Raw genomic sequence first — 11411 nt, forward strand, 5'->3', positions numbered from 1 at the left:
ATCAAGAACGAAATCATTTATTTTGGCATTGAATTTAATGTATTTGGCTGATAAAACATGTATTTGCTCATTCATTTTGCGTGTGCGCTCATCATTTTTCATTGCCGTTAACTTGATGTTGTGCATTTCAGATTCAATGCAGTCAATTTGATTTTGTAATTGCTCAATTTCATCTGAATGTATGGCTTCTTGTGATTTTGGGGCTTGATCGTTATTCAAAATGTTTGACTCAACCACTTCAATTAGGTTTACTAACACAGATTCAATGTTAGCATTGGACTTCTCAATCTCATTTATATGTAATCTCATTGACTCCATTTCGGTTCCCTTATCCTCATCACACACAGAACCATTGACAACCTCATTGACACTTTTGATACAATTAATCGGTTTGTTGAATCCAATGGGTAATTTGAAATTAAAACTTGTTGCATTCAACGTGTATAATAGAGCTGCCGTTTCACTTTGTCGGTTTTTGAGTTTTTCGACCTCAGCTGAAATTGATGTGATGTTTTGTTCATATTCATTTCGTAATTTATTGATATCAGAGCATACATTTTTGATCACAGTTTCATAATATTGTTTTTGTGATTCAACAATTGATTTCAAACTTTGAATTTCATCATTGATGTTGTTGTCAGTTTGTTTTATTTTGCTTACGGATGAAATTAATGCTGGAATTTTTGACTTTGAAATGCGAGTTTTTGCCTGTGAAGATGTCACGGGCTCAGATTGATTTAATGGAATTTTTCGCGATCTTAATTCAATCATATTTTGGTTGATTTTTGTATTTGTATTGTTCAATTTTTTTTTTATATAATAAAAATCGGAATTCACATCAATGTATATTTTGAGTCTATTATGACAAAAATCAAGTGGTCATTGCTTAGCATGAACGGAGCAAACGAAAAACACGTCTATTTACAATGAGCTCAGAGCAAAAACTGTGTAGGTTTTTTTTATTTTTTTTGTCCTAAAGAAATTCTTTAGATTTTAATTTTTTTTTTTTAGATATAATATATCTGGATTTTGTATTTTTTTAATTTTTATAAATTCATAAAATGTTTTAAATTTTAATCTTTTTCTTTTTGATTGAAAGAAAATAAATAGAAAATGAAAATAACCATGGCTAAATTTAAACCATTGGGTTAACTGCGTGGGATGCATTGTGATGGGTGCGGTGTTTCTACTAGTGTAGAATTTGTGCCGAACATTGTCCAAAAGTTAGTTAAAAGTAACTTTCTGTTTCTAATTGGAACATTATTGTGTTGATTAATGTTCAAATGTCGGTATGATGACCATGCTGGTACTTTTCGTACTCCGTCATTAATTTTTGTGGGTGTGGTCTCGTCATGGATTGTAAAACATAAGCTATTACATCCGAATTGTGTGTGTGCTAGGTTATCAGTTGAATGATATCCTGGTAGGCTTCTGGTTAAAGCTTCGTCTGTGGCTGGACCAAAGTCGGGTATGCGGTCAATTGCTCTATTGAGATAGTCAATTCTTACAGATGGGTACAAGGGTGAATGTTCTGTTCTTTGAACTATGTCAAAGTGGTGTACTGTGTCGATTTTAATTGGTCGTATTTGACTTAAAGGGATCGCTGATTCAAGATAGTAGCTATTTTCAACTGCTATGGGATTTCGAGGATTCGGTTGAGGAATACTGACTGAGTCAATTTCGTCAATTTCGATTAATTTTCCTGAAATTAAGTTATAATATATAACTTGTGATGAAGTTTCATATGGACATAAATGTCTAATGTCACTTACAAGATGCGTTGAAATATCAAATTCTTGATATTGGATTGGGTCGTTTTCGCGTGAATATGGTTCTTCGTGTGCGAGGTAGAGATGTTTGTGCATGGATGCACTTTCTTCTGGTATTGCTATTGTAACGTTGGCATTAATAATTGGTGGTTTTATAAAATGCATGCCATTAGCAAAAGTTTGTGGGTCTACTCGTTTACTAGTTGTACTAGCTGTTGCAGGTTGTCTGCTGTATGTTGGCAATGTCACTGGTTGATAGTAGTGATTAATTATTTGTCTGCCAGTTGCAGAGTGTTCGATTTGTCCTAGTGGTAAACATCCGTCAAAGTGTTCTGAAATACTTTTTCCGATATCGTTTAAGATACCTTGGGTGGTGAATAGGTTAACGTCATCTAAATTCAATAAATGAATATAAGGATTAACATTATCTAAGTTATTTCCTACATTTTGTGGAAAGGTTTCCATTTGTCTAAATGTTGGTCGGACTGTATTGCTTCTCATTGTAACAGGGTTGAATAAAGCTGTATTAATCTGGCAAAACCAGTTGTAATACTCGAGATTCTCAATTCGTGTTCCTAAAAAGTTTGAAACTGTTAAGATCACTGGGTGTTGAACGAGAGTTGTGTTCATCCATTCTTCTGTGAGTGCTGTTGGTGTGAGGTTCGCTGGACGCGAGGCAATAATATTGTGGGCGGTAAAATATAGATTAATTGGAGGTGTTCTTCCATCATATTCTATGTCGTAACATGCGAGAGAGTTAACAAAAAGAATGTTAGGTTTTCTTTCGTCAAATCCTGCGAATAGTGATGTGAATAGTGGCATCATAAATTTTGGAACTGGTAATCTTCTAAGATCTGTTAAAATCCTATCTAAGTTACGTCGTGTCGTAAATTCATGTGCGTACGTTGACTTCATCGTTCGAACATTTTCATCGTCATTGAGTAATGCGTATGCATATACTAATGCGAGTAAATATCCAGTTAGTGATGGCGGTGTCAGAGCTGGGTATCCTTTGACAATAATCTCGGGATATTCTCTTGTAACGTGGTAGTTTATATACAGGATTATATTTCTATAATCGGGTTGAACGTCAATGATCGCTGTTGGACCATTATTACGGGAAGTATTCTTTTCTACAGCTACGCGCTGTGGATAGGTATTTTGGTACTCTGGTACTTCACCTATTATTTTGTTCATATCATCTACAGATATGTTTTTAAATCTGTTTGCAATGGATTCCATTGCTTTGGTGATGTGTATATGATAACCGTTTTCGGCCATTTTGGTTTCTTTTGAATTAAATTTTACTGGAGTGTCTTGAAAAAGACAGTTTTATAAATATTCGTGGTGTGATTCGATGTAGTAATCGTTTAAAATCGCAAATGTCGCTTGTGGTAAATCGCTTGGGTTGGGAAATTCTGTCTATTAGAAATTTCCAATAATAATCTAATTTCGCGTGACCAATAAAAGCAAACCTAAAAACAAATCCCGCTCAAATAATATAATAAAAAACCTTGTTATTTTTAGTTTTTTATCAACCACCATGTATAAATGCATATGAAATGTCAAATGTTAACAAAATGTACAATGTTAGCATAGTACATATCACGTGTATGTCTGTGTTAAAGTGATGCATATTTTAACAAGTCACCAGATGACACTTTTCACTTTTAAATATGCGCTAATAATAGTTGGATTTTATTATGTACTTAAAATAGATGATAACAATAATTAACAAGCAGTTGCATGTCAACATTAAAAATTTACCCTCACGAGTAAAAAAACATGAATTCCTTGCACCTTTTTCATTCAAAGATTCTTTTTCTTCAACGAGGGGACATTTTTCTATATAATAAGATATATTTTCGATTTTATGTAGAAACATCAAATGAATTATTTGTTTACACTGTAGCACTGTATCTTTATTTCGTGAAAATAATATTGATTTATAAATATTGAAGTCAAGAGGTTAAAGACCATATTATCTTGCTATTTTATTAAAATTGTCATGACATAATGACAATTTAACAAGCTCTGTCGATAGTATGCGCTGTTCATATTCGATGATTTCTGAATATAAGATTTAAGAATTTTATTTTTATTTTTCTAACTAGTCGAACTATTTAATGATTGATTTGGTGACACTGCTGGAGTAACGGGTGCTGAGCTGCTCATTGGCATTTGACATTGACGGCAATCAATTGATCTATTTGTTGAAATGGGTGTCGATGGCAACGATGCCGATTTTGACGATTGAACTGAGTCATTGGTAACATAAATATGACGACTGGTACTGCGAGATGCTTTGATACATTCACCATTGCATCCAGATTTACTGGATGACATCGTACATTTGGAACAATGCGAACGTTGCTGATGCGATTGAGCACTGCCAGCACTTGTACTGCTTATTCGCTTTGACGTCGATGACGACTGTAAACATTGAAACAAAATATCAATTAGTATTACTTATTTATGAGCCATGAAATGAATGACTATCGAAATACTTACATATTTGCGAGAGTGATGAGCGGGTTCAAAGCTGATTCGAGCACCACGGCTATAATGAGGTGTTGCGCTTAGCAAATCATTAAGGATATGAATAGCGGTTGAAATATCGCGTTTTGGTCGACCGTAACGATCCTGCAAAGCAGGGTTGAGGGTGCCCGAAAATGTGCCAGAGTAAATGCCTCGTCCATGATTTCGCATCGATTCAATGACAGCACCTGAACCAAAACCAGCTACAGCGCCACTCTGATGAGATCCGCTACTCGAATTGGTTGGTGTATTATTTGAACGTGTACGTTTTTCATCATTTATAGCTATGGCCGATGCATCACCTTTACTACTGAACACTTCTTTTGATAATTTCCGAACAGTTTTGGCCAGATTGCGTGATGCTTCAGCCAGTGTATCGGACACCGTATCGAGGCTATTGCCAGCAGTGGTGTCAATTATATTTATGGGCTGATCAACTGAGAGCTCACTTTGCAACGATTTTGCCGTGACCATTTTGGCAATTCCTTGTTCAGCATGTGAAATGCTCTCCGAACTTTTCGAACAACGCAAATTTGATGCATCGGCTGCTGCCTGAGCAGAACTTTGAATGGCTTGAGATCCGCTTGACTTTACTTTTGCAATTGGATTGTTCAGAGTTTTATGGAGTAGCGCTGAGGATCGTGTGGCGGTGGTAGTGGTGGTGGTGGTGGTTTTCAGTTCGGTGTGATTTATGTACTTTTTATGCTGTATCTGATGACGGGTTCGCGAATATTGACAATTTATATCACAGCCAGATGAAGAGCTGCTACTGCTCTCAACTGATTTACATGGGCATGAGGTAAGGTTATTGCTGGTGGTCGGTGTATTCATCGGAATGTTTTGCAACAAAGATGTTTTTATCGGTCCAGAAACTAAGTTTGACAGTGACTTGATTGGTGACTGTTCCAAAAACGAATCAACTTCGTTACTAACCATACTGGCATCTACGTCGGCGTCATTGATTGTTTTAGTTTCAGTTTTCTCTTTGCTAAGTGAACTAACGATTGTGTGTAGTTCTTTGAATTCATTTTTCGACTCAATCAAATCAGAGGCGCGACTGGTAGACGCTTGGGGTGATAACACAACTTCATGGCGATTTCGATATTTTTCGGGTATTTGATCTGATGATGGGGATTTGTACATATGATTGGCATTTGTGAATCTAATGGGAGTTGAATTTGTACTGGACGATTGTTGGGCCAATGACGACGATGATGACGGACGTGCCGATGATGAAGTCTTCAACCGAAATATGCTACGTTTTCGAGATGAATTAACTGATCCAGTCGAACCAGTTGAGGTAGATGCATTCGAATTTGTTGGATTTACAGTGCTCAATTGTAATTGAATCTGCATCATGTGATCACCTACACGTATACTCAAATTCAATGGCGTTTTCCCGCTAAGAAATTCGTTCTCTTGTGAATCGTTCAACGATTCCAAAGCTTGCATCACCGTATTCTCTGGACGTTGCGCCTATTAAAGTGGAAAAACAAACAACACTTCATTAGAATATATGTATATTTTGTACTAAATATAAATTATGTTTTATGAAATAAATCAATCAATCTAAAAATAAAGTTACACCAAGAATTCAATTTGATCTAGTTTACAAATCAAACAGTTGTGCGCACTAAGTGAGTTATTTCAGATTGAAATCCCAAGTAATTAGAGTAAATATTTTGCGGCCAGCCTAGCCAACTCGTAATCAAGCAATAAAACATTTTATACGAACATAAAAAAAAATGTCTCGGGTAATAAATTGTCACACAAAGTTCCTTTTCTGAATGTTCCAAAGAAAAAAAATTATTTATCGAGTTATTAAAAAAGTGACTTGATTTCAAATGCACACTTTGCATTAATAATAATTAACATCCGAACGTGCGTCGCCATTTCAAATACAAGCAATTTCTTTTTTATCTGTACGCTCCTTCGATTTTAGTTTGGTTACGTGGCTTATTTCATTGAAAGGTATTTTGATGCTTAACCAAAGCAAATAACAAACAGTCACAGCAACCCACTGATTTAATTGCAAAAAAAGACAAAATAGAATACAAATATCAGAGAATTAAAATAACATATATATATATATATTAGGGCGGGTCAATTTGTATGGAAGAATTTTTGGAAGGTCTGGCTTAACGAAATTCGTAAAATACATGTAATTTCAAGACTTTTTCTCCACTAGAGCATATATAAATTTTTTTTTTTTTTATCAAATAGTTTTTTTCCCAAATTATAAAATATGAAAATATAAAATTTGAAAGTGATGAAAAAATTGTATAAAAAAGATCATTTGTACTGACATTTCTAAGGTAATTTTGGACGCTGAATCCGAATCTGGCATTAAAAATACTCTAAATTCAACTATCAATAAAAAAAAACGTGATTTTTGACCAAAAAATCAAAGAAATGTAGCGAAATGTTCGTTCTTGCAATTGTTAGCTCATTTTCAAGGCTTGATTCGGATTCTGCGGCTCCAAAAACCCTTGAAATGACTATTCAAACCATAATGAATGATAAATTATTTTTAAAAAAATGCCATTTATTCCAGCATTTTGTGACTTTTGAAGCGAAAAAAGCGTGATGAATGAAGAAGATGTTTCTAAAATCATATGTACCATCATTTCTAGGGTAATTTTTGGCGCTGAATTCAAATCTGCCATTTAAACTACTCTATTTTTATAAAATCAGCGCCCTAAAAATTAAATTTGAATGAACAACTAAACAAGACTTTCATAGACGAAACATTTGATGTTCTTTGCATCAGTGTAGTCCAAATTCAAACATTTAAACGAGACTTGAAATAATTTTTAATATTCTATATTGTTTCAGTTTTCATTCAAATTTCATCAATTCTAATTTTTCAATCAAAATGAATTGATTAAAATTATTAAAATTGAGTTTAAAAGTTTGAATTTGGACTACACTGATGCAAACCCATATAATTCATTTGCGGAGTAATTTTGACGATGGTGGGACTGTGCGGAGTTTGACGGAGATGACATGCAAACTCTGTGTGTACGAGGGTAACAGCACTTCTATGTGTATCATTCTTACACAGATGATTAGTAACTTAGCTGTGTATACGGCTACTAAGATGTTCGTTTGGACAAAATAAGTCTATGAACAGCAAAGAATGCTGTTGCACTCGTACACACAGCATTTGCATGCTGTCCCCGCCGAACTCCGCACAGTCCCGCCATCGAAAAAATTACTCCGCAAATGAGTTATATGGGAATAAACCTAGGGGCTTGCATGTATTTTTATTGGATGATATTTGCGTATTATCGTTGCGTATCGGTGAAATATTGGCATATCGGTGAAAGATCGGCATATTTGTAAAATATCGTTAATATTCGGGTATTTTTTGATAATTAATTGTTCTGGAAGTGGGTTTTGGTGGATCCTCTGGATCGACCAGACCATGGTTTGACAATGCCCTGACCCATCCTGAGGGTCCACTTCCAGACCTGGGAGCGGTTCTGAACGATCCTTAGGATCCACCAAAGCCCACTTCCAGAACAAAGACACTTCGCATATCGGCGAATATCGGTGGATTTTTGGCACAAAATAGTGAAATCGGTAAAGATTTGCATGATTTGTAAAAATTTGTATTATTTGTTATACTGTTGTTTATTCGTCGAATTCGTGAAAGAAAATCTTATATGAAAACCCCTAGGAATAAACATCAAATGTTTCGTATATGAAAGTCTTGTTTAGTTGTTCATTCAAATTTAATTTTTAGGGCGCTGATTTTATGAAAATAGAGTAATTTAAATGGCAGATTTGAATTCAGCGCCAAAAATTACCCTAGAAATGATGGTACATATGATTCCAGAAACATCTTCTTCATTCATCACGCTTTTTTCGCTTCAAAAGTCACAAAATGCAGGAAAAAATGCCATTTTTAAAAAATAATTTATCATTCATTATGGTTTGAATAGTCATTTCAAGGGTTTTTGGGGCCGCTGAATCCGAATCAAGCCTTGAAAATGAGCTAACAATTGCAAGAACGAACATTTCGCTACATTTCTTTGATTTTTTGGTCAAAAATCACGTTTTTTTTTATTTATAGTTGAATTTAGAGTATTTTTAATGCCAGATTCGGATTCAGCGTCCAAAATTACCTTAGAAATGTCAGTACAAATGATCATTTTTATACAATTTTTTTATCACTTTCAAATTTCATATATTCATATTTTATAATTTGGGAAAAAAACTATTTGTCAATTTTGGCACAGCTAAAATAAAAAATTTATATATGCTCTAGTGGAGAAAAAGTCTTGAAATTACATGTATTTTACGAATTTCGTTAAGCCAGACCTCTTAAAAAATTGACCCGCCCTAATATATATATATATATAACAGGCAGGCTGATAAAAAAGAAAAGAAAAAATCAAAATCCACTTGTAAATCGAATCAGTTTTTGATTAATAAATCCATCAGAGAACCCAAAACTGAACACTTGGTGGTATATATATATTCCCAATGGGGAAAATGTAACGATATTTCTATAGATGAGTGTGTACATTTTTGTAACGGCAATTTATATGGGAAAGTGTGTACGTAATGTGTCCGATTATATGTACTTAGTACAAAGTACGAAATGTACATGTGAATGGAAACATTTTGTGCACATTTGTCATGTTATTTTTTAGCACATAAAATGCACGAAAATAACCAATTTTTATATACATATTTCCCCATTGTTTGGATCCTCTACTACCATTTTGAAGCTATACAGAAATTCTCTTTTGAATGGTATTTGGTCGTACATGCAGAGGAAACGAACACCTCAAATTACCTCGAAAATATGGCTTTTCGAAGAGATGCTTGAAAAAATCTGAGAAATTGCTATAAAAGATGGCTGTTTTTAAGCGCATACTAAGGAATGGATCTCAAACATCTTGTAGAATAGTTATTTCGATACTGTACTCCAATATTTGTGTAAACAAAATTCACTCAACGAAACAGTGCCGCGTTTTCTCACATTGATAACAAATGAAATCAAGTGGTAACTTTAAAGGGATTCAAAGAGGAATTTAAGCATTATACAAGTAAATATTTTTACTGAATGATAACTATTAATGTCTTACAAAACCCATGCAATGCATTTTGAGGAAATTCAAAGTCCAGTGGTTACCAAAAATCGACAAAACCTCAAAAAGTCACAAAATTTGAGTTTTTGGCGTAAGCTCGTATTCCTTGCCACGATTTCCTACTGCGTTGTTCAAAATAACGATTTATCATCTTGGATGAGATAAAACAATGCCGAAAGAATAACACATGTCATTTTTGACGTTTTTGGACAAAAATAATATGGTGTTTTCTGAGAAAATGTATGCTTTCTGATTTTCAATGAAAAGCCATCTCGATAAGCCATACAATTGATGTCAGTATTTGATGACTGTGAATACGAATCGCTTTCTTATTTATGGTGTAGCTTGGTGGAACATATACCTGCCTCCTTGGTGGAAAAACACTTTTAAAATAATGACTACTCTTTTGGAAAAAGCCTTGAAACGGAGAATTAAGGTATATTTTGAGGTTATGTGCCTTAAAGTGCCGTAACATCTGACTCGGTGAACGGATTTGGCTCGAATTTCGCCAGTAGTCCTTTGTAGGATGGCTCTTTCAAAACTAGAAAGGATTTTGATCTAGTGGCGCCATCTATATGTTAGTCCCGGGACTTATCAGCCTGCCTGTTATATGTGTGTGTGTTTTTTTTGTTCCGGAACCGAGATGCCTTTGTCGCCGTCCATAGGTGAAACATGAGTGATAAATTTCTATTCACATTGTCTGCTTTAGAGCGATCATTTGAATAATTTTGCGCTTGTTTCGATTTTATTTTATTTGAAATATTAAGCTGTGAGGCACATTTCACATTCACAAATGAAACGTGTATTTGCACGGGAATCAACAATTTAACGATGACGACGATATTCAAGGGCATTGTGTGAGAGAGTCTTATACGCGCAATATAACACACTCATTTAATTTGCTTTGATATTTTGTGAGCGGAATGATTAGTGCTTACATTCAAATATTCACACCAACATTCGATACTTGCGCCCGTGTGCACAACGATCAAATATTTACAAATGACGATGGATGACGACAGGTTGATTTTTCAGTCAAAATACAATTAAAAAAGTGAAATTGCTTTTTCATCTGATTTGGTTCGTATGCGTCGGTTGCGTTTGCGGCTATGCTTGGCATATCTATGCTAGCTAGCGTATTTTGGCAAGCATAGAAATATGCGCGAACCGGTCACTGTTTGCATTACAAAAGCAATTCAGTTGGCGGATTAACCTTCACATGTTGAATGCAAGCAACGCAAATTAAATCAAAACATAGTATCGCGTTTCAATTTCGGAATGGAATAAAAGTCAGATCATGTCCAAGAAATTCAGCAGACCAGTCGGACTCTAACTGTTTAATGTTTTGACTCATTTGAAAAACACGATCAAGATCATGTCAAGAGAAAAAACAACAACAACAGGTATATAGTGTTCGAAAAGCAATCTCGCAAAACTATTTTTCTTTCATTTTGAGAGTATTTCATTTTGATATATGCGAGGTCTTGATTCTGTCATTAGTTCAAGTCGAATCTTGGCGTACTATTCTTGAAATTCATAAAAAAAGTCCAAATCAAGATAAGATTAATAACAATGAAAAACATATTTACCAAAAGCCCCGTCTCAACATTTGACAGCAGAATTATTTTGCTTCCATCCATAATCCCATTCTCTTTTATCGATGTACCGTCGTGAAGTTCTCTGCAAAGAAAAAAAAGAGAATAATGAATCATTTGAAACTTGTTTAACTAAAAGAAAACTATTAACATCCATGCGTAACAAACGAAATTCGCTGTTGAAAATTGGTATACAACGAACATTTTGGAAAGTGTGTGATTTTCAAACGACATTCCCTTTACATTGTTTTATAACAAAGATCGTACTACTTTTTATTATCATTCTATAGAACTCAGTTAACTGCGTCAGCATAACTTGAATGAAAAGGCTTTGGCGATCACCATAATCTTTTCTTTTTTTCTTCAAATTCATTGAAATGGAATTGCGCAACAAAGAGAAAAAAACC

General features: G+C 34.4%; 2 protein-coding genes across 2 annotated transcripts; both read right to left on the reverse strand.

The window, feature by feature from the left end:
* Nucleotides 1-1597: 1597 nt before the first annotated feature.
* On the reverse strand, nt 1598-3572 carry LOC116351805. Its single transcript, XM_031783948.1, has 2 exons — nt 1773-3572; nt 1598-1702 (listed from the first exon to the last, which is right to left on the reverse strand). The coding sequence occupies exons 1-2, from the start codon at nt 3048-3050 to the stop codon at nt 1694-1696; spliced, it is 1287 nt and encodes a 428-aa protein (XP_031639808.1). The 5' UTR covers nt 3051-3572; the 3' UTR covers nt 1598-1693.
* A 90-nt stretch (nt 3573-3662) lies between these two features.
* On the reverse strand, nt 3663-11110 carry LOC116351804 (midnolin homolog). Its single transcript, XM_031783946.1, has 3 exons — nt 10999-11110; nt 4281-5783; nt 3663-4202 (listed from the first exon to the last, which is right to left on the reverse strand). The coding sequence occupies exons 1-3, from the start codon at nt 11047-11049 to the stop codon at nt 3876-3878; spliced, it is 1881 nt and encodes a 626-aa protein (XP_031639806.1). The 5' UTR covers nt 11050-11110; the 3' UTR covers nt 3663-3875.
* Nucleotides 11111-11411: the final 301 nt, after the last annotated feature.

This window comes from Contarinia nasturtii, unplaced genomic scaffold (assembly GCF_009176525.2).
Source record: "Contarinia nasturtii isolate CC-2019 unplaced genomic scaffold, AAFC_CNas_1.1 Cnas_scaffold_6326, whole genome shotgun sequence".
NCBI lineage: Eukaryota > Metazoa > Arthropoda > Insecta > Diptera > Cecidomyiidae > Contarinia > Contarinia nasturtii.

Bases quoted from the DNA above. Each gene is read 5' to 3' on its own strand.
- LOC116351804 (XM_031783946.1), bottom strand. From the start codon at position 11,049: ATGGATGGAAGCAAAATAATTCTGCTGTCAAATGTTGAGACGGGGCTT. The intron at 5,784-10,998 runs GTAAATATGTTT...CCACTTTAATAG, and splicing joins ATGTTGAGACGGGGCTTTTG to GCGCAACGTCCAGAGAATAC. The intron at 4,203-4,280 runs GTAAGTATTTCG...CAATGTTTACAG, and splicing joins CTCATCACTCTCGCAAATAT to TCGTCATCGACGTCAAAGCG.
- LOC116351805 (XM_031783948.1), bottom strand. From the start codon at position 3,050: ATGGCCGAAAACGGTTATCATATACACATCACCAAAGCAATGGAATCC.